Source organism: Larus michahellis, chromosome 18, assembly GCF_964199755.1.
Source record: "Larus michahellis chromosome 18, bLarMic1.1, whole genome shotgun sequence".
In the NCBI taxonomy this organism is placed as follows: domain Eukaryota; kingdom Metazoa; phylum Chordata; class Aves; order Charadriiformes; family Laridae; genus Larus; species Larus michahellis.
The window spans coordinates 3,481,247-3,502,220 of NC_133913.1; the positions used below are offsets into that span (position 1 = coordinate 3,481,247).

The window sequence follows — 20,974 nt, forward strand, 5'->3', positions numbered from 1 at the left end:
TACAAGGCCCCTGAAGGGCTCCCGGCCCCCTGGCCCAAATCCCAGGGGGCAGGGAAGGGGAGAAGGGGCTGGGAAAGCATTGCACGCGGGTGCACACATGTGCGCACACATGCACACACACATACATAAGCACACACCGGCCACCCCACTGCTTGGGGACACCCACAGGGACGTCCCGGCTCCTGCCCCAGCTCGTGGGGTCAGGACGGCGTTGTCCCCCCCTTTTGGGGCAACCATCCAGGCTGGGGGCCGTGGGCTGCCAGCCCATCACACATTTTGGGGACTCGGTGGCACCTCCCGCGGAGCCGGGAGGTGCAATAGCTGCAGGCTGGGTGCTCCGATAAGAGCCCCCCCCACGTTATCTGGGTGCTGCCAAGGGCTCCCCTCCCTGCAGCAGCTCTGGGGATTTTGGGGGTCCCTCCCCCCCCAGGGCTCCCCGCTGCCCCCCAGCTGGGTGCTGTGGGCTGGGACCCCTTTGCAGGGGCAGAGGAGGGCGTGGGGCACCCTGGGGTCACAGAAAGGGGGGGGACGTGTCCCCACAGGTTGTGGCTGGGGGAGGTTTACCTCTCTGCTCAGGGTGACTCTGATTTATCTGGGTGCTGTGGGGGGAGACATGAGTGCCTGTGGTGTTCCCCCCCCCCCCCGATTTCCCTGTCACATCAATGGGGAAACTGAGGCATGGCACAAAAGCCGGGTGCTGGCAGCATTGCAGGGTTTGCCCCCTCACCCCCGGCACAGCCAGTCCCCGGGACCTCGCACCCCCCCACACCCCCTGCTCGGGGGGGTCCCACGCACCCCACAGACCCCGAGGTGTGTGTGATGCTCAGCATCCCCCCAAAGCCAGGACCTGCGGCAGGCGGGGGGCGGGGCAGGTGGCCGAGCTCAGCCCGGGGGGGGGGGTGAAAGACCCCCCAGTTTCCCTGGGGGCTGCCCAGGGTCTGGCCGGAGCCTGTCCCCCCCCCTCCGTGGCTCTGCCCACGGGGTCCCCACCGGTGGCACGTCACAGCGAGGGGCTGGGCCCTGCAGGGAGGAGGACCCCCCCCCCGGGGACAGCTGCCCCCCACCTTCATCCCCTCCTTTATTCCCCCCCCCGGGAGAGAGATCTGGGGGGGCTGGAGTCGGGGAGGGGACCAGACCCCCCATCTTTATTTTTTTTTTCGGGAGGGGGGCGGGGGGGGGGGGGGAAGGCGGCGCAAGGCCCGTTGGCGTGGGCATCGCGGAGGGGGGGGTGGGGGGGGGGGGGCAGAGCAAAGCCTGCGCGGTGCCGTTGGGGGGGGGGGGGTGCCCAGGGGAGAAGGGGCATCGCCCGTGGCCGTGGCCCCGCCGGCTCCCCCCGCGCTGGGTGGGGGCGAGCTGCCCGCAGGCTGCCATGGCTCTGGGGTTCTCCTCCAAGAAAGCCTCCTCCCGAAACATCGCCGTGGAGAGGAAAAACCTCATCACCGTCTGCAAGTGAGGGCCTCGGGGGACGGGGGGGGGCAGGGGGGGGGCAGCGGGGTAGGGGGGGGGCACCCGAAAATAGAGGGGAGGGGAGGTAAGGTGGGGAGAGGGAGGGGGGAGAGAGAAACGACGACCGCTGGCGGGGATGGAGGAGACGGTGGCGGGGGGAGGATGGGGAAGGGGGTTGTGGAAGGCTCGGGGGGGGGGGTTTCATCATCTTCCTCCCCGCGGCCCCTTCACCCCGGGGGGAGGGAGGCGGAATTATTTTTGTTGTTGCTGCAGTCGCTTTGAGCGGAGCCGGGGGGGGGGGCGGAATTCAGATTTGGAGGAATTCAGAATTGGAAAAATTCAGATTTCAGAGAGGATGAGGATAAGGGGAAGGGGAAGTGGGGGGGCCTGGAGGCTGCGGGCGGCGGGGCCGGGGCAATGGGGATGAAGGGGGTCCGGGGGGGGGCGTGGGGGGGGTCCGGGGACACAACGACAACATGGAGGCTGCCGGTGCCGGCGGTGCCGGGAGCAGCCGGGTCGAGGTGGGGGAGGCGGGCGGGGGGGGGGGCGATGGGGGTCGGGGTCAGTGGGGCCCGGGGGGGTCGGAGAGGGGGACGGGGACCCCCTGGGGTCGGGGGGGGGGGCGAGGAAGTGACGTCAGGGCCCCGCTGCGGGCGGCGGGGATGGAGGGATGGAGGCAGCGGGGATGGAGGATGAGGGTTGTCATGGCGACGCCCGGCTGGACCGGGGCGGGGGGGCCGCGGATGGGGGGGACAGGGATGGGGTGGTGGGGACAGGGGTGGTGGGGCTGGTGGTCCCTGCCTGTCCCCAGCCCCCGAGCGTGGGGATGGGGTCAGTTTCTCCCCCCCTGGCCCCGGGCCCTGGTTAGGGGCTGCCTGTGCTGGGCTGTGGCCAGAGCCTGGCCCCGGGGCTGCTGGGGGGCGTGGGGGGCACCGAGGCTTGGGGTCACCGTGCCAGGGACCCCCAGGTCCTGCTTTTGGGGTCTGGGGGACCCCAGGGCTTCTCACCATATCACAGGGCATCTCTAGACCCCATTGTCATGACATGGGGCCCCCCAGGGCTCCTTGTCATGTCACGGGGCACCTCCAGACCCCACAGTCATGACATGGTGACCCTCCAGGGCTCCTTGTCATGTCATGGAGCACCTCTTGACTCCACTGGCGTGACATGGGGCCCCCCCAGGGCTCCTCACGATGGCATTGGGCACCTCCCGACCCTGCTGTCATGACATGGGCGCCCTCCAGGGCTCCTTGTCATGTCACAGGGCACCTCCAGACCCCACTGTCATGAGATGGGGACCCCCAGGTCCCCTCACTATGGCACGGAGCACCTCTAGACCCCGCTGTCATGACATGGAGACCCTTCAGGGCTCCTTGTCACGTCACAGGGCACCTCCAGGACCCCACAGTCATGACACGGGGACCCCTGGATCTCCTTGTCATGGCATAGGGCACCTCCAGACCCCTCAGCCTGCCACCAGGATGTCTCCAGACCTTGCTGTCGTGCCACGAGGCACCTCTAGACCCCACTGCCCTGACGAGGCACCCTCCACCTGCCGTCATGGGGATCCCCAGTCTCACCCTCCCCACATGTGGCCGTGACCCACAGACGGGGCGATCCCCCCCGTTGCAGACACCTGCCCCGTCCCCTGCTGTCCTGCCAGGCTCGGCGGATTTTGTGTCTTCGGCATCTCTCCCCGCTGAGCACGAGCAGCCGGGCGGAAGGGGAAGCCATCACCGCCCGCGCACGCCCGGGGAGGAAGGGGGCCTTTGTTCGCCCTTCCTGGCCACTTGCACGGTGGGGGAGCGGCGGCCGCCCCGGCGGGGTCCCCGGGGACATGGGGACACGGGGGTCAGCGAGCCGCGGCCCACGGCTCAGCCCGCCGCCCTCTTCCCGCTGCCGGCCTCGACAGCCCATGTCTGCAAAAGCATTTTGCTCCGTTGCTGAAACCTAATGTGTTCAGGGCGCTGGGAGCAGGGCGCTGGGGGCCTGTCCCCTCCCACCCGTGACACCCATGTCCCCGCCAGGTTCTCAGTGAAGGCTCTGATGGAGAAATACACGGTGGAGCCCATCGACGACTCCTCCGAGGAGTTCCTTAACTTCGCCGCCATCCTTGAGCATATCCTCAGCCACCGCTTTAAAGGTAATGGTGGTCCACGAGGACAGGTGCCCGTACAGCCCCTGGCGTGTCCCTGTCCCCATCCCTGTCTGTGTTCCCATCACGGTGGATGGGGATGCATGCATGCACGTGCCGGCACTGGGGAGTATGTCCGGGCTCTGGCTTGGGGCTTTCTGGGCCAGTGGGGTTTGCGGGCATGGGCAGCCCCCAACGGCAGCGCCCCGGTCCCCGCAGGCCCCGTCAGCTGGTTCAGCTCGGATGGGCAGCGCGGGTTTTGGGACTACATCCGCCTGGCCTGCAGCAAGGTCCCCAACAACTGCATCAGCAGCATCGAGAACATGGAGAACATCAACACCGCCAGGGCCAAGGTCAGGAAGGTGCCAGCCCCTGCCCTGTCCCTGTCCCCATTCCCATCCCTACTCCATCTCCATCCCTTCCATGTTTCCATCCCTGTCCCTATCCCCATTCCCACTCCTGGCCCTATTTCCATACACATCCTGTCCCTAGCACATGGACCCATCCCCATCCCGTCCCCATCCTCATCCCCATCCATCTCCACCCCATCCCATCCCCTCCCTATCCTGGTCCCCTCCCCAACCCCATCTTCCTCCACCTCCACCCCATCCCCATAGTCATCCCCATCCCCTCCCTCCCTGACCCCATCCCCATCCATCTCCATCCCATCTCCACCCCAATGCCATCCTCATCCCTCCCCATCCCCATCCATCTCCATCCCCATTCCATCTCCATGCCCATTCCATCTCCATTCCAGCCCATCCCCATCCCATCCCACCCCATCCCATCCCATTCCCATCCTTGTTCCCATCCCCTCTCTGCCCCTGTCCCTGCCCTCCTGCAGCCCCATCTCACCCCATAGGATCACTGGGGCAAAACAGGAGCTGCAGGTCCCTGTGGGGGAATAACAGGGCCAAAAGCAGCTCCTGGGTGGGGACCACCCGCCTGCCAATGCCCAGAGCCCGGGGGGCAGGCGGGAGCATGGTGTGGGGCAGCCGAAGGTGGCACCCGTCCTCAGGGCTGCCCCGCGGGGCCGTGTCTTGCAGGGCCGTGCCTGGATCCGCATGGTGCTGATGGAGAAGCGCATGTCCGAGTACATCTACACAGCCGTGAAGGACTCGCAGACCACCCGGTGAGCAGCCCATGGCACGGCCGGCCACGGCCACGCACACGCCTAAGCCATGCCAGGAGTGCTCAGGGTGCGCCGGGGTGGGCTCCGCGGGGGGTCTCTGGGTGCCGGAGGGTGCACGTGCAGCCGCGTTTTTCCCCGCAGGCGGTTTTACGACGATGGGGCCATCATGCTGCGGGACGACTCCGTGGTGCTCACGGGGACGCTCATCGGGCTCAGCGCCATCAATTTCAGGTAGGGGCGGGCGGCGCGGTGGGATGTGGTGGGACGTGGGCACCCTGCCCCATCCGTCCCCCCTGCCGGCCCCCCGGGGCTCCCCTGACCCTCTGCTCCTTCTGCTGCCGCTCAGCTTCTGCCTGAAGGGTGAGGTGATGGACGGTAAAACGCCCGTGGTCATCGACTACACGCCCTACCTGAAGTTCACACAGAGGTAAGAGCCGGGGTGCCCTCTCTGGGGTGGGGACCCCACCGTCTCTCCCCCAGAGCCCCGGTGGGGCTCAGCTGGGCTCCCCCGGTGTGTGCCAGCCCCCCGCTGCGGTGCTGGCTGCTCCATGCTGGGGCAGCTTCATGCTGAGCCCCCATTCCCCCCCCCCCCCCCCAGCTACGACTACCTGAGCGAGGAAGAGGAGCGGGGCAGCGTGGAGAGCAGCACGAGCGAAGACAGCTCCCCCGAGCACCCCTACCTGCCCCTGGTCACCGACGAGGACAGCTGGTACAGCAAGTGGCGCAAGATGGAGCAGAAATTTCGCATCGTTTATGCCCAAAAGGTACCGGGATCCGGGATGGGGCCGGCCAGGTACCAACTCCCCCCCGGGATGCTCCAGCCCCAGAGCATCCCCCCACCACATCCCTGCTTCTGCAGCCCAGTGGTACCCGCAGCCCATCATCACGCTGCTGTGGTGACCCAGCCCTCTTCTTCTCACTCTGGGTGTCCCTGGGGACATGGCGGGGGCAGGCGGGGGCAGCGGGGTGCTGCTGATGGTGGCCTCGCGCAGGGGTACCTGGAGGAGCTGGTGCGGCTGCGGGAGTCGCAGCTGAAGGACCTGGAGGCGGAGAACAAGCGGCTGAAGCTGCGCCTGGAGGAGGTGATGGTGCAGAACCAGCTGGAGAAGAGGGAGCTGGAGGGCGTCATCCTGGAGCTGCAGGAGCAGCTGTGAGTGGGGACCTGCCGCTGCGGCCGGGTGCGGTGGGTGGGGGGTCCCTGGTGCCTGAGTGTCCCCAGTGCCCCACCGACCCTGAGGGGCAGGGTAAGCGGTGGTCCCCAGCACCCCACACACCATGTGGGGTGTGATGGGTGGTGGGTTCTCGGTGCCGGGGTGCCCCATATGCCCTGTGGGACACGGTGGGTCCCCAGTGTCCCATACACCCCAAGGGATGTGACAGGTGGCAGGTCCCCGGTACACAGGTGCCCCATATGTGATGTAAGACATGATGGTGCCCCGCTGCCCCATATGTCCTGTGGGACATGGAGGGTCCCCAAGTGTCCCATATGTCCTGTGGGACATGGAGGGTCCCAGTGCAAAATCTGTCCTGTGGGATGTGGCAAGTCACTGATGCCCCATATGTCCTATGGGACGTGGTGGGTCCCTGGTGCCCGTACGTCCTGTGGGACCTGGAGGGTCCCCAGTGTCCCATACGCCCAGAGGGACGTGGTGGGTCCCCGATGCCCCGTATGCCCCATGGGATGCATTGCCCAGCAGGTCCCCGGCACTCATGGCTGTGCTGGGTGCTGAGCACCCGTCTTTGCCACAGGACGGGGCTGATCCCCTGCGAGAACCCGCAGCTGACCCAGCTCTCCAAGGAGATGGTGACGCCCCTGGTGAACCAGTGGCCCTCGTTGGGGACCCTCAACGGCAACGAGAGCGGCTCGGACAGCAAGCTTTTCCGGAGGTAACCCCCCCTGTGGGGGAAGATCCGCCCCAACCCGCGCCCAGCGCCCCATCCTGCCCCGGGGGGGTCTGCCCCAGGCAGGGGACGGGGGAGAAGGGGCTGTCGCGGCCCCGGGGGGCTGCAGCGCGGGGGGGCTCAGCGCCGTCCCTCCGCAGGCACAGCTTCGTGAGCACCGACCAGCTCTCGGCCGAGAACAGCCTCAGCTCCGACTCCCAGCGCCTGGGCGAGGGCAAGCGCGAAGGCGAGCCCTGGGGGCCCTTGGGTAAGACCCCCCATACACACACTGCAGGGTGTCCCATGGGGCTCAGCATGTCCCTGAACACACACCCAGGCATCAGGACCCCCCGTCCCCTCCCAGCAGCCCCCTCCTCATGCCAGGGTTGCCGTCGAGGACTCCCAGGTCCCCCCCGCAGAGGTGGTCCCTGTCCCCCCGCGGCAGGGCTGGGGGGTGCGAGGCCGCAGTCCCCCCGCGACGCCCCGCTCTGTGCCCGCAGGGAAGGACCCCACGCCCTCCATGCTGGGGCTCTGCGGCTCCCTGGCCTCCTTGCCCAGCTGCAAGTCCCTGGCCAGCCTCAAATCCAACGAATGCCTGGTGAGCGACAGCACCGAAGCCAGCCCAACCCGCAGCCCCAGCTGAGACCCCCAGCCCCCTCGCTGCCCCACGGCCCAGCCACCCAGACCAGCGTCACGGCAGAGGACTGACCTCATCCCCCCCCCATCGCCGCCCCAGGATCAACAAGGGACTCACCAAACCCACCGGGATGGCCAGGGATGGGTGTCCCCCTCCCCGTCTTGACACCCCACCCTGGCTGCGCCTTGGACCCCCAGCCCGGCCCCTGGCTGGGGACATGGACCCGTTGGGATGGGGGACGTTGGACTGGGACCGTGCGAGCTGGGGATGGGGAGGCGGGGGTGAACTGTGCCAAGGGACACCGGGAGTGACCGCTGCTGGGGGGTGAGGGAGGGGGTCAGGGCCATAACCCCCCCGGGGGTGAGGGTCCGGGCACAGCCCCAGTGTCCGTCCCGCTCAGCCTGGGGGCACCGCTCTTCCCTCGGGCACCCACCCGGGCTTCGCCTGCCCTCTACTGCCCAGCCTCCCCCCGGCCCCCCCTCGCACCCAGGCGCCACAGGGGGGCTGGCCTGTCCCCTCCTTTGGGGACCAGCTGTCCCTCCTTGCAGCAGCATCCCCACGACAGGGATACGCCCCCCCTCCCCTCCTCCTTCTTCCCATCCTTCTCTGGGTTTCGGGTTGTTTTGGGTGTTTTTGGTTTTTAATTCAGCCCCATCTGCCTCGTTGGAGCAAAAGGAATCAATAAACGCAGCAAGCCGAGCTGGCCTCCGTGAGCTCCCCCCGAGTCGGGAGAGGGAAAGGGGTGAAAAGACCCCTTGTGCCCCCCGCCACGAGGTCCTGTCCCAGGCAGGGACGCTGGGGGAGGGAGGTGGGGGGGCAGTGAGCCTCCTCCAGCCCCCCCAGAGCACAGAGAGCACCTTTGGGACACAGCAGGTCACCCAAGGATGGGGCAATCCCTGCCCCATCCACAGTGCGGGTGCAGGGGGGGCGACACAGTGCTGCTGGGGGTAGCAGGGGGGTCCTGGGATCTGTTACCCCCAGTGAAAGCCCAGCAAGGACCTGGCGGATGACAGCACCACGTGCCCACGCGGCAGGGACAGGGCTGGCCCTGCCGTCCCCCAACTGCCTGGGGATGCCTTCCACAGCCCCAGCGTGCAGACAGCAGGGAAAGAAATCCTTGCCCTAAGAGACAAATAAAATTTCCTTTTATTTAAGAAAATAAGAGAAATTCCCCCCCTGGAGTCCCGGAGCAAGCTGGGGCAGCACCCACAGTGGGTACAATGCTGGGGCAGGTCCTCGGGGTGAAGGGAGGAGGCAGGGGCAGAGGTTTGATAACCAGAATGCCTGCCGGCCCCCCCAGAGCAGCAGCAAGGTCTGTCCTCACACAGGGTCCAAGCCCAGGGTCTGCCAGGGGACAGGGACACCCGGAGTGGGAGAGGTCCGGAGGCAGGGAGAGGGTCCTGACGTGTCCCCGTGCCGCGCAGTGCTGGCAAGGGGAGGCTGTGCGTGACTGATGGCAAGAAGGGGCAGACCCCCAGCTGTAGCAGGGCTGGGGGGCCCGGGCAGGCACACAGAGAAGCCCCCGAGGATTTGGTCCTTGACCGAGCCCCGGCTCCCATCTCCTGCCGTGCCGAGTCTCCCAGGGCACCCCCATCTCGCCAGAGCATCCGTGAATCCAGCAGCAGCATCTGTCCAGCCTCAAGGGATGAGTGTGGGGGACTCCCCCTCCCCCCCCCCCCGCAGTGTCACAGCAGCAGGCACAGGTGTCCCCCAGGTTGGCTGGGGATGGAGAGGGGGCCGGGCTGGCCCTGCCCGTGGGCGCAGGCAGGGGGGAGGCAGAGCATGGCACGAAGGCACTTGGGCTTTGCAGAGCCGAGTGCGGTTCGCTGCTCCCGGGGCGCCTCACCGGGAGCGGGGTTGGCAGCGTCCCCGTTCCCCCCCACCGGGGGGCCAGCCACATCCAGCCGTATCCCAACCCTGGCTCACAACCCAGGCAGCCGCCGCTCCTGGTTCAGCTTCTGGAAGAAGGTCTTGCCAAATTCATAGGTGCTGATCATGATGGCGCAGGCGGGTGCCACCTTAATGACGCGGGGCAGGAAGCCTGCGGGAACAGCCCCCATCAGCCCCTCGGTGATACCAGGGCACCCCTGTAGCCCAGCCCAGGGTGGGGGGCACGGCCTTACCTGCAAACAGCCCCCGCGTGCCAGACTCAGCGCGGATGCGCCGCATGAGCAGCCATGTGGAGGAAGGCTTGGAGGTTGTGACTGCGGGGAGGAGGGAGCAGGTGAGGGTCCGGGGATGCCCAGGTACCACCAGGGAGTCCCAGTGGCCCCCCAGACATCCCCCCGGAGCCCGGCTCCTCACCTGGGTGCGCTTCGCTGTCTCCCAGCTCGATCTGCCGCTGGGTCTTCACCACGTCGAAGGGCAGCGTCAGCACCGCAGCCACCTGCGGGGCCAGCAGCCGGGTGGTGAGCTGGGACCTCGCCATCCCTGCCCAGTGCCGGCTCTGCCGTCACCTCCCAGCCCCATCCCAGCCCCATCCCTTGCTCCCCATGGAGGCCATTCCCCCCCGGCTCACAGCTGCGCGAGCCCCTGCGTGGCGCAGACCCCACGGACCCACACTCACCGTCCCGGAGATGGCCCCGGATGTGAAGCTGATCATGAACGTGGCCTCCTCCAGCCGGGCCTGCCTGCAGAGCCATTCCCTCACCAGCTCATAGTTAAACCAGTAGAGAGCTGGGAGGAGATAAGAAACACCAGTGCTACAAGGCACCCCAGACACACCAACCTCCCCACGCACGGGGCTGCCCTGCCCCGTGCTCGTCCCCATCTCCCAGTGCCACCCCATCCCCCTGCAGCCATACCGGAGAAGGGGACGTCTCGCAGCACGGTGGGTCCCCAGCCCCTCCAGAGGGACAGCCAGCCGTCCTGAGCCACCGCCGACTGGATGCAGACACCCAGCTCCCGGTAGCTGAGCTGCCGGGACTGCATCTTGGTGCGGATGAGCTCCAAGGGGCTGATGACCGTCACTGCGCCCACTGCAATGGAGGGGACATTGGGCATCAGTGCCATCCGCTCCAGCAGCCGTCCCAGAGCCATCTGAGCGCCGTGCCAGGAGAGCCAGGTGCCGAACGTGGGCACCAACAGCCAAGAGACCTGCTGTGCTCTCCCACGGGGATGCAGGGTGGGCAGTGGGGGATCCCCGGAGAGGAGGGGTACTCACGCCTGGCGAGGGCCCCGGCCAGCAAGGGGATGTGGTGCCCCCGGCTCCCCGTGCGAGCGTGCAGGTAGTCCCGCAGCTGGTCGTAGGTGGTGAAATAAATGACGGTGGCTGGCACAGCCATGACCCTGCCGAGGAGGAGGGGTGTGAGTGGCACAAGTGCCCTCCCCGGGGGCTGGCAGGAGGCTTGGTGTGGATGCCCATGTGCCCGGGCAGGCGTTAGCACTCAGACTGCCCCCCAGGCAGGGCTCAAACTTACAGGGTGGGGGGCAAGCCGCTCCACAGAGACCTGATGCCCTCGTAGCGTGTGATCTTCACAAAGGCATCCTGGGGAGAAAGCGGAGCACCAGGCAGAGGCATTAGAGGGGGTAGATGAGTAACCACCCCCCAGCAAACACCCCGACCCCCTCTCTGGAACAGGGAGACCCCTGCCCACCCTGCCTGCGCCCGCAGCCCCTACCAGCGTGCCGCTGAAGCGGGTGGGGGCCTTGTACCAGGCGGTGCAGCCATTGCCGTTCTGGCAGACGTACAGATGGTCCATGAGCCCGTTGCAGTAGAGGAAACACTTCCCTGGGGTGGGAGACAACAGCATCACCGTTAGACAGGGGACCCTTCCCCTCTGCCCAGCCCACGTCATCCCCAAAACCACCATCTCTTCCAGGAGAGAGCCGAACCCTCACTGCCTGAGCCCGGTGGGGACCAGCCCCAGGCAAAGAGAGGGATAACCCTCCAGCAAGAGTCTGACCACAGCCAGACCCACGGGCTGGGGGGCATCCAGCCCCACTGTGGGGTCAGGGGCACGGCAAGAGCCATTGCCAGCGGCAGGAGAGGTTTGTGCCTCGCCTGGTGTCAGCTCCGTTGTCCCGACATGGTGGGGAGCCATCGCAGGGAGCCAGCATAACCCCACCATCGTGCTCTCGGGCCAGGCACAGGGACGCCGGGCAGCAGGGAGCAAGGAGGTGGCGGAGATCAAAGGGGACTTTGATGTAGTGACAGCACAAAGTGACAAGACAGAGCAAGGACAGGAGGACCACAGGCAGCCAAGGTTTGTTGTACAACAGACCCCCAGAAGACCCCCTGGGGATGTTGCCAGCCCCAAAGCTGGGCTGCAGGAGCAGCTGCAGGGCTGGGGATGACGGCAGCCCCCACACCAGAGAGGGATGTCCCCTCAGCCGGAGGAGCCCGAGCTGCCACCAGCAGGGAAGCAAACCGAGGTCAAGGCTTGGGAAAGCAAAGCCACCAGCGTCAGGAGCTGCGCGGAGCCCCTAGGCGTACTCACATGTGGCCTGCTGAGCACCCCAGGGCACAGACTGTGCTGGCAATGCTGAAACACACAACGGGGACACGCTGAGCGATGACACGGGGCACATGTCACTTCCCCGGGCCGGGGCACATCCGTGTGCTGCAGCTCTGAGCCGGGCAGTGGGAGAGCTCCATGGGTGAAGGGGCTGCATGCCCCTGCAGCCACTTCCCAAGCAGCCCCCAACTGTCACCAAACCAGTCCCTTGGGACCAGCCCCAGCCCGCTGACCCCACAGGGAGGGGCACAGACCGGGGGGGCAGAACCCATGGGGTCTCTCCTGCCCTGTGGAAGCTGTGGGGAGCAGCGTGGAGACAGGCACAAAGGCAGCGGGGGAAAGAGCGAGCAGTCGGAGCGGGCTGAGCCCTTCTGCCCTGCTCCCCGGCGGGCAGGGGGCTGCTGGGCACGGCGCTGACCCCGCTCGGCATCAGCACAGGGCTGCGGAGGGGGGAAGATGGAGCAAAGCATCAGCCCGCCTCCCCCAGCGGGGCCCCCCGAGCCTGTCAGGACAAGGGGCCCACGGTAACGTGCCACCTCGCGATGGCCCCACGCTCAGGAGCCGAGAAATCCCTGCCACTGGCTCTGCCAACCGAGACACCCACGTGTGCTGCTCGCTGGCTGACCCGAGGAGGGGGCGGGGGGGGCTGGCGGGAGACCCCCACCCTGCCCCAAGCGGGGTTACCTTTGGAGAAGGGGGTCCTCTGAGCCTGCAGCCGGATCTTCACCACGTCCAGCGGCGTCACTGAAACGACACCGTCTTTTAGACCTGCCGGACCCCACCAGCCTCCAGCGCCCACCTGCTCCCTGTTGTCCTCACCGAAGAGGGAGGTGAGGATGGCCCCCGTCCCCGAGGCCAGCATCTGCTGCAGCGGCGTGATGCCCCCGCCGGGGCTCGGCAACGTCTTCTCAGCCATGGCGCTGGCCCCCTGCAACACACGGGGGAGGGATGCTGGAGGCTGAGGGTGCTCCCAGGGGTGTCTCTGCCCGGTGATGAGCGATGGGTCCCCAGGGAGCCCCCCCCAGCATCCCTGCTCCGCCGATGCGAGGACAGGCGTCCCACCTCTGGCCACGCTATCGGCATGGCACAGGGCAGGCGCGGCCGCCCCAGTAATCGTGCTGCCCCACGGGGGGGGGACGACAGGGACGGTCCTGGAGGCAGCCCAGCCCCGATAACACACACCCCCCGGCCCCACTGCTGGCAGCGGGCCCAGCCTGGCTGAAGAGGTGGGGACAATCCTGGCCAGCCTTCTGTGTCCTTGGGGAGGGAGGATCGTCCCCTCCCTGCATTTGGAAAATTAAGGGACAGGAAGGAACAAAGTCCAAAGACCAGACACGCCGCGACAGCCCGCCCAGAAGGCAGCAGAGCCATGGAGGGAGAGCGATGGGGGAAACCCCCCCTTCGCACCGGGCGTGCAAGCTTGCAACAAGCACCCCAAAAAGAGCTGGCACATCCAAAACCTTCTACTGCTGTCCCCCCCCGCCCCGAGGCTCGGCAAGGCTGCGGCCCCCGGGGCTGGTGTCTCTGCCCTCGGGAAGCTGGGCATATCGCACCCTTCCTGCGGGAGGAGGACGCGGAGAAGCAAGCCCAAGCGAGCCCTAGCGTGCCCTGCAGGCTCAGGACCAGCTGCTCCCCCTTGCCGCAGCCCAGGGACTGTCCTTGCACTGGGACAGAGCCACGGCCATGGCAGGAGGGCTTCCATTCCAGGCTTCGGGAACCTAGGCCTTTTTTTTTTTTTTCCCTTTTTTTTTTTTTTTTTAAAAAAAGCCAGGGAATGCAGCAAAAAAACCCCGACTTCATCTGACTCAGCAATTTTGCAAGGTCACAGCAGCCATAAATTTCTCCATTCCTGGCTCTGGACTCGTTAGGTGCCCGAGGCTGCGGGCAGGGATGGGTCTATCCCGGAGCCGCACACGCCAGCCCCACCGGGAGAGCTGGGTGGCGTTTGCGGGGTGGGCAGGGGTCCCACCTGCACGGGTCCCATTGCGCCCGTCACGCGACGGTGGCGAAGCCCTGGCACGTTCCCCGCGGAACACGCGGCTGTTGCAAAACTGAGCCGTGGGCAGGGCGCTCGTCCCAGCGCCGCATCCAGCCCTTCACCTAAACCCCGACACAAGCCGGGACGGGGGGGTAGAATCTCACCCTCCCAGCTCCGCGACACCTGAATGGCTTAAAATGTGTTATTTATACGTGCCACCGCCCTCTCCGGTTCTTCGAGGGGGGTCCGAGCACCTCCAGGGCTCCCCTGCCTGCATCCGAGCTCCCTTCTCAGCTGGGAGCTGCTCCCTTTTCCATGCGGGGGAAAAAATAAGCCCCTAAAACCACCACCCAGAACCCACCCAGGTTGGTCTGGAGCACTGGTGGGGCTGGGCACAGCGCCGTGATGGTTGGTGCAAAGGAGGAGGGGGGGAAGTAAATATGTGTTAAGGTGATAAAGGAAAGCTGGGGGGGGGGACGCGAGGAGCTCAGCAGCCTCCCTCCTGCACTGGGGGTGCCTGCGCGCCCCAGGGGACACGCAGCACCCGAACGGGTGCTGCGTGTCCCCTGGGGCGCGCAGGCACCCAGGCCAGCCCCCCAGCCACCGGCTGCACCCTCCTCTGCCGGGGTCTGCAGCCCCCCCCCCCCCCAGGTCCTTGACACCACCATCCCAGGCTTTGCACCCCCTGTCCTGGGGTCTCCAGCCCCCCCTCCCCCCCCCCCCAGGTATTTGACACACCTCCCCCCGGGCTTTGCATCCCCTTTCTCGGGGTCTGCAGCCCCCCCTCCAAGCTTTGCACCCCCTGTCCTGGGGTCTCAAGCCCCCAACATGTATTTGACATTCCCCCCCCAGGCTTTACACCCCCTGTCCTGGGGTCTGCAGCCCCCCCAGGCACTTGAAACAGCCCCCCCCCCACAAGCTTTGCACCCCCTGTCCTCGTGTTTGCAGGCCCCCTCGCTGTTCCACCCCTCCTCTCCAGACTTTGCAGCCCGCCCGCCCGCTCCCCCCGCACCCTCCCAGCAAGGCCGGGAGCCCCCCAGCACCGCACCACCCCCGGGACCGGGGGGAAACTGAGGCAGCGGCCGCGCGTGCCGGGTCACGAGGGGAGTGACGGAGAAGGGGGGTGGGGGGGTGGGGGGTGTCACGGGGGGGCCCGGCCCCACCTGCTCATTCCAGCCACGTGCGGCGCTTCCCTCCGCCGGCACCGGGAGGGGGGCGGGCGGCGGCGCCTTTAAGGAGCCCCATGGGCGCCCCGCGCCCCACCGCCGCGCGCCGGCCCGCGCGCGCCACTTCCGCCCCCGCGCCGCGCACGCGCTCTGCGGCCCGCGCGCCCCTGCGCCCCCTGCCGGGCCGGGGGGGGAACCCGCACCGCACGGGCACGCGCGGGGGGGCGGGGCCTTGCACACTCATCGCGCGGGGGGGCGGGGCCTTGCACACTCGCCCTTGCTGTGTCGGCAGGGGTGCACTTTGCACACTGACCGTGCTGGGGGGGCCCCTGCACGCTTGCCACACCAGCAAGGGCGTGCCTTGCACACTCACCCTCGCCGTGCCGGGGGGCGCACCTTGCCCACTCGCCGTGCTGGGGCACACCTTGCACACTCGCCACTCTGGCAGAAGGGTGCCTTGCGCTCTTACCCTCACTGTGTTGGCAGGTGTGCACCTTGCACACTCGCTGTGCTGGCAGAGGGGGATGTCTTGCACGCTCACCCCCACCATGCTGGCAGAGGTATACCTTGCACACTCACCATGCCGGCAGAAGGGTGCCTTGCACACTCATCCTCCCATGGTGGCAGGAATACACCTTGCACACTCACCCTCACCATGCTGATGGAGGGGAACCTTGCACGCCTGCCATGCTGGCAGAGGGACACCTTGCACACTCACCCTCACCGTGCTGGCAGAGAGGAACCTTACAAACTCACCATGCTGGCGGAGCGGCACACCTTGCACGCTCACCGTGCTGGATGCCTTGGGGCTGGCACGCTCCCCATCCCGGTGCCACCGGGGTTTGCACGCTCCCCCAGCCCACACTGGCCCCAGGGCTGCCCCGAGCCAGGCTGGTGCAGCACAAACCCGGCCCCGTGAGCGGGGACGCAGCCGGGACCGCAGCGAGGATGCTGAGGATCACAGAATGGTTTGGGTTGGAAGGGACCTTAAAGACCACCCAGTGCCACCCCCTGCCCTGGGCAGGGACACCTCCCACCAGCCCAGGTTGCTCCAAGCCCCGTCCAGCCTGGCCTTGAGCCCCTCCAGGATGCCGCAGGGCAGGTGCTTCTGCAGCCTCATCTCACCAACACCAGGAGGAACCAGCTCCTCTCAGGTGCTGCTGAGGGAGTGAAGCACCAGGAGCCTGCTCCCACCCCACTCTGAGGTCCAGGGGGGAAGGCAGGGGTCAGCTGAGGCCTTTTAACCCAAAACGGGCTGGGGAGTGGAGGCAGTTGAAGGAGTGGACCATTTAAAGGTCCCTTCCAACCCAACCCAGTCTATTAGATGAGCCATTAGGAAGAAGTTCTTTCCACTGAGGGTGGTGAGACACTGGCCCAGGTTGCCCAGAGAGGGGGTGGAGGCCCCATCCCTGGAGACATTCAAGGCCAGGCTGGATGAGGCTCTGAGCGACCTGATCCAGTTACAGATGTCCCTGCTCACTGCAGGGGGTTGGACTAGATGGCCTTTAGAGGTCCCTTCCCATCCAACATGTTCTGTGATTCTATTAGGGCTATGTAACGCTGGCCGCAAGAGCCCCCAGGGAGGTGGGCTGTGGGTTGGGGTGTGCAGACAAGCATTGCGGGCTTGAAGCACAGACTGTTGTAGCCAAGGAAAGACGCTCATGGACTTTAGGTCTCTAATTGTCTATTTTTTGTATGGTGTGTTACCCCTAAACTTTTGCAGGCATGTATTCTTCTGCCGCGCTTGAATTATTAGCGTACCCTAAAGGAAACATAGAAGCCCAGAGAGGTTCTTGGCAAAGGAAGGAGCTGCACAGGATGGGCAGCAGAAGTCAGACGAGCAGAAGGGAACACTTCTTGGCATGGTATTGCTCAAGAGCCCCATGCATTTGCTGGTGGCCCACCAGCACTGTGCTGGTTAGAGCCTAAGAAAGGCAAATGTGGTCTGTTAAGAGCTTTTTTAAGTACCTTGATATGCATTAGCCAGCTGGAAGTTCTTTTTTGCTTGGAGGGCTACAGGTTGTCCTTTGAATTTCTAGTCCTCCCGTTTGAGCGTGGCTTTATTCACCAATAAGTGCGAGGAAAGGGCTCCTAAGTCTCTTCTCTGGCCTCAAGAGAAAGATGCAGTTTAAAAAGGGCTGTTTTACTTAGAGGCGCAGCCCTCAAAACCGGGCTGCTACAGGGGCTGGTGTCCCCATTGATAGGGGTGAGCCTTGGAGCCTTCTCTGTTACTTCTACCCGCTCCTGTAAGAGCCGTGGCTTTACCTGGGGAACTCGTCTGGGAGGCTAAAGTCCCATCTCTGCTGAACGTAGCAGCCCAGGTTTGCTCTTTGTACTGTACTGGAAGTGTCTGAGTTTCCTGTGGAGCATCCTGAATCCTTCTGTGCAAAGAAGTGAGCTCTTGGAGTTGGTCTTATTCCTGTTGGCGCTTTAACCTGGAGAAGATGCTTTAAACTGGCTTGTTCGCGGGCTGACGGGAGAGTAGCAGAGCAGTGCTGAGGGGTGTCCCACGCACCCTGCCGACGGAGGTGCTCTCAGACGCTGTAATGTGAGCTGACAACAGCAGATGGCTCTCAAAGCCCCCCTGAAACCTGGGTGGACGCTGCCAGGGAGCACAGGCTGTGCCCCTCTGCAGCCCCAGCAGGTAACAAGTAGGGGCTGACTGGGGGTGCCTGCGGCAGGAGGACGGGGACGGGAGCACAGTGGTGCTCCAGCTGGTGTGTCCTCCTGGTAACCTGTGGTCTAGAGGTGCCTGGTGCCTCTGTATTTGTGTGGTTGGGGTAACTTCACTGCAAAACCTGTTAGTGGTACTGCATAATGCGATCTTCTCCCTTACTCACCGCCCACCTGCTGAGGCTGTGAGTTGGGGGCCTACAGGAAAGGTGGGGAGGGACTCCATCAGGGGGTGTAGTGACAGGACAAGGGGAAATGGTTTTAAACTGAGAGAGGGGAGGTTTAGATGAGATCTGAGGAAGAAATTCTTGGCTGTGAGGGCGGTGAGCCCCTGGCCCAGGTTGCCCAGAGAAGCTGTGGCTGCCCCATCCCTGGGGGGTTCAAGGCCAGGTTGGACGGGGCTTGGAGCAACCTGGGCTGGTGGGAGGTGTCCCTGCCCAGGGCAGGGGGGTGGGAACTAGATAATCTTTAAGGTCCCTTCCAACCCAAACCATTCTGTGATTTAGAGTAGGACTGAACTCTTGCCCTGCCTTAAACTCAAGCCATAAAGACTGCACCGGTGCCTACACTCATCTCCACTCCCCTGTGAGTGCCATCCTGTGGCAAGAACAGGAAAGACTTCAAGGACAGGCAATCTACAGATGGCCACCAGCAGCCTCTGCCGAGGGTGAGCAGGAGCAGTTTAGGGCTTCAGAGCCTGCAGACACAGTGGTGTTTGGTAAAGAGCCTGTTTCACCCCAGAGGGATGTTCCCTGTCTCTCCGCAGGGCTGGCAGAGCCCTGGCGGCTGCTCTCCTCCAGGAATAAAGGCCCTTTCTGGCTGCTGGCACCTCTGAAGTTTGTCAACGAGAGGGGCAGCTAATGCCAGGAGCTGTGACCAGCCCTGCGAGCGGCGGCTGGCATCTGGGCAGAGGCTATAAACACCCTGGGTCTGTGCTTGAGGGAGAGGAACTGCAGGGGCTGTTAGCCTGGGTATCCTGAATTCTCTGCAAGCCCTCGCTGCCCTTCCGTAATAGCGGGTACAAAGGAAGCTTGACTTTATGTGGTGTGAGGCCAGGAACCTCATAATTCCCTCAAGGTCGCGTAAGTGAATACATCCTGTAAATCCCTAATGAGTCAACTCTGCTTCTTACAGATACACAGGGTTTAAATGATCTGGAAAGCCTCTTGTAGCAGGTAATTTAGAAATGGAATAATGATTAATTAAAACCATATATATCCTTAGGGGTATTGAGTCTTACGTTGTCTCTTTGTAGGTGTCAGGCTCTGCATGCCTTCCACACTGCTCAGCTGCAAAGAAAAAGGAGTAAACTTTTTCCAGCTGGGGTGGGGGCAAGAGGCAAGTGCATAAGATGGTGCAAGTGCCTCAGTTTCAATTGCCAGCTGTCTCCATCCGCTAAAATGATCAGAGGGAAAGTGGTGAATGTGTTTTCCCGGTGCTCAGTGCTGCTGGGAGGCGAGGAGACCTTGCTGTCTGGCTCTTTCTGCTGAGTCACAGCCTGCTCACTGCCTGCGCGTCCGAACACGGAGGCGGTTTCTGATTTACAGCCTTACAGTCCCGCTGGCCTCGGTGGCGGTGGTTGTTAGCGTGTATCATGCTCCGCTTGCCTGTAAAAATGAAATGTAAGTTGACTTCAGTTGGAGAGAGCTGTCTCTGAGTTGCAAATACACGCATTTGGTTTCAACTCGTGAGGAACGGAGCCAGCTGAGCTCTACTCCCCTCTCGAGCTGCAAAGTCAGAGCTGCTGGGGAGGGTTTGCGTGAGCCTTGCTGTGGTCGGCTCCGCGCAGACCTGGGCAATGCCCGCTGCCCTGCTGTCACGGACAGAGTACAAGCACGGCTGGGAAAACCGCTTGTGTAATGCCCAGCTCCCTGCTGCCACCTCCATGGAGAGGCTTCAAAGCAGACCGAGCTTACGAAACCCAGCCGGCTCCCTGGTCCCACGCCATGTCCGCATCAGCCACTGGGCCCTGGGAAGCGAGTCCGGGGGCTGCCTCTGCCTGGGGCATCCTTATTTATGGAGGGGTTATCCTGTGGTCTGTCCACGTGCAATAGCATCTGGAATTGTCTCAGAAAGATCAATCCTGTCTCCTTGCTGGAAACCATTTTGAAAGCCATTAGCCCGTTTCCTTTTTTTTGTTTTTTTTTTTTTTTTAGGTGTACTTTAATGGCCAGGTTGCTAAAGGGATCTGAGGAGTGCTGTAATGGAATTAAGCTAGTGCAGAATTTGAGTATTTATTTCAGCTAGGACCCATTATGGTTTTGCAAAAGCCATCCTTAATCTGAATTAAGTGACTGAAATGAAGCACCTTGTGGATAGATGAGGCCCTGGGGACATCAGGCTTAAACCCACTGTAACCCAGAATTCATCACATAGTTGCAGTTCTGCAGGTCAATTCCCCCTGCAGGCGAGACCTGAGAAATCGCATCCTACCTTCTGCAGCGCCGAAAACCTCGATACAGTTGTGGAACAAGTTACAAAACTCAACTGTGAGGAAAATGAGTCCTGTTTTATGGATGGGGAAACAGGTATGGAAGCTAAATGCTTTCCTTCCTAAAGGTTTCCTTTATAATTTGATGTTAAAAACAGTGTCTTGTTTCTACCTTGCAGCAGTATGGGCCAAAAGGAATGGAGGCCTGGACAGAGTTAGAATTGTAGGATAAATTCCCAGGTTCTTTTTCCTATAATCAAAACCAGCCTATGAACATGAAGTGGGCAGCAGAGCTCCGTGCAGTGATTAAAGTCTACCTCAGCTGTCAGCCTGCTGTGCGAACAGGTAAGAAATCTGCCTACGGAGCCTTTCTCTGCAGTTCCTCTTGGCCAGCGCAAGATCTCTTGATTACCGTGAGCTCATTCCACTTGGGGCTCGGCGCACTCAGCTGCACTTTGGGACTCGGATGGCTCCGGCAGTTCCCGTAACACCTCGGTATTGCAGCAGCAGCAGCATCCTGCATCCATCCAGCGCAGACAGTGCGTGCCAGTGGGGAGCGGAGGTGGAGGGTGGCTGTACCTGAGATGTAGTACAAAACGAGTGTCCTGCTGCACAATGGGGTTTTGCATCAAAGGGATGGACCGGCAGCAAGCTGGAGATGTGTGCGAGACGTGGGGAGTGAGGGCACCTGAACAAAGGGAGCCTTTTCCCAGTTGCCACCCCTCTGACACGGACATCCAGCCCATGTTTTTGGCCCTGCAAGGTGTTGGTGAGGAGAAGCTGGATGTGGATTTGATTATGTCTTTGCAGTAATCTTGTTTACCAAGAAGATCCATGCGCTTCTATTTCTCTGAACGCGGATGGAATTAAACAGCAAGATGCTCGTTGTGCCTTTTCCAGACAGGACTGCTTATGATACTCTGAGCAGTTTATTTTCAAGTATTGTGCCACCGTGTCCTGTGGCTGTGTCCTGGGCCGCGACAAGAAGGTGCTCGCTCGTGTGACTGCAGTCCTGGAGGGCTGACTGCGGGGCATCATC

General features: G+C 63.8%; 2 protein-coding genes across 6 annotated transcripts; one reads left to right on the forward strand and one right to left on the reverse strand.

Moving 5' to 3' along the window:
* Window positions 1–1,235: 1,235 nt before the first annotated feature.
* Window positions 1,236–7,929, forward strand: RUNDC3A (RUN domain containing 3A). Its single transcript, XM_074561805.1, has 11 exons — window positions 1,236–1,449; window positions 3,474–3,589; window positions 3,800–3,933; window positions 4,627–4,712; window positions 4,854–4,943; window positions 5,059–5,139; window positions 5,311–5,476; window positions 5,705–5,862; window positions 6,462–6,599; window positions 6,755–6,861; window positions 7,094–7,929. Exons 1-11 carry the CDS (start codon window positions 1,370–1,372, stop codon window positions 7,234–7,236), a joined length of 1,299 nt encoding a protein of 432 aa, XP_074417906.1. The 5' UTR covers window positions 1,236–1,369; the 3' UTR covers window positions 7,237–7,929.
* Window positions 7,930–8,358: 429 nt separating this feature from the next.
* SLC25A39 (solute carrier family 25 member 39) lies at window positions 8,359–14,987 on the reverse strand. Of its 5 annotated transcripts, none has more exons than XM_074561810.1 (12): window positions 14,829–14,987; window positions 12,507–12,615; window positions 12,372–12,431; window positions 11,670–11,714; window positions 10,851–10,960; window positions 10,650–10,717; window positions 10,394–10,518; window positions 10,035–10,208; window positions 9,797–9,906; window positions 9,535–9,616; window positions 9,354–9,434; window positions 8,359–9,271 (listed from the first exon to the last, which is right to left on the reverse strand). In XM_074561810.1, exons 2-12 carry the CDS (start codon window positions 12,601–12,603, stop codon window positions 9,153–9,155), a joined length of 1,071 nt encoding a protein of 356 aa, XP_074417911.1. In that variant the 5' UTR covers window positions 12,604–12,615; window positions 14,829–14,987; the 3' UTR covers window positions 8,359–9,152. The 5 variants fall into 5 exon arrangements, with proteins under 5 accessions (XP_074417911.1, XP_074417910.1, XP_074417909.1 ...); XM_074561809.1 differs by lacking the exon at window positions 14,829–14,987 and adding an exon at window positions 13,657–13,831; XM_074561808.1 differs by lacking the exon at window positions 11,670–11,714 and having other exon boundaries at window positions 14,829–14,968.
* Window positions 14,988–20,974: the final 5,987 nt, after the last annotated feature.

Bases quoted from the DNA above. Each gene is read 5' to 3' on its own strand.
- RUNDC3A (XM_074561805.1), top strand. From the start codon at position 1,370: ATGGCTCTGGGGTTCTCCTCCAAGAAAGCCTCCTCCCGAAACATCGCC. The intron at 4,713-4,853 runs GTGAGCAGCCCA...TTTTCCCCGCAG, and splicing joins AAGGACTCGCAGACCACCCG to GCGGTTTTACGACGATGGGG. The intron at 4,944-5,058 runs GTAGGGGCGGGC...GCTGCCGCTCAG, and splicing joins CTCAGCGCCATCAATTTCAG to CTTCTGCCTGAAGGGTGAGG.
- SLC25A39 (XM_074561806.1), bottom strand. From the start codon at position 12,117: ATGCCGAGCGGGGTCAGCGCCGTGCCCAGCAGCCCCCTGCCCGCCGGG. The intron at 10,519-10,649 runs GTAAGTTTGAGC...CCTCCTCGGCAG, and splicing joins AGCGGCTTGCCCCCCACCCT to GGTCATGGCTGTGCCAGCCA. The intron at 9,617-9,796 runs GTGAGTGTGGGT...CTGGCCCCGCAG, and splicing joins CCGGGGCCATCTCCGGGACG to GTGGCTGCGGTGCTGACGCT.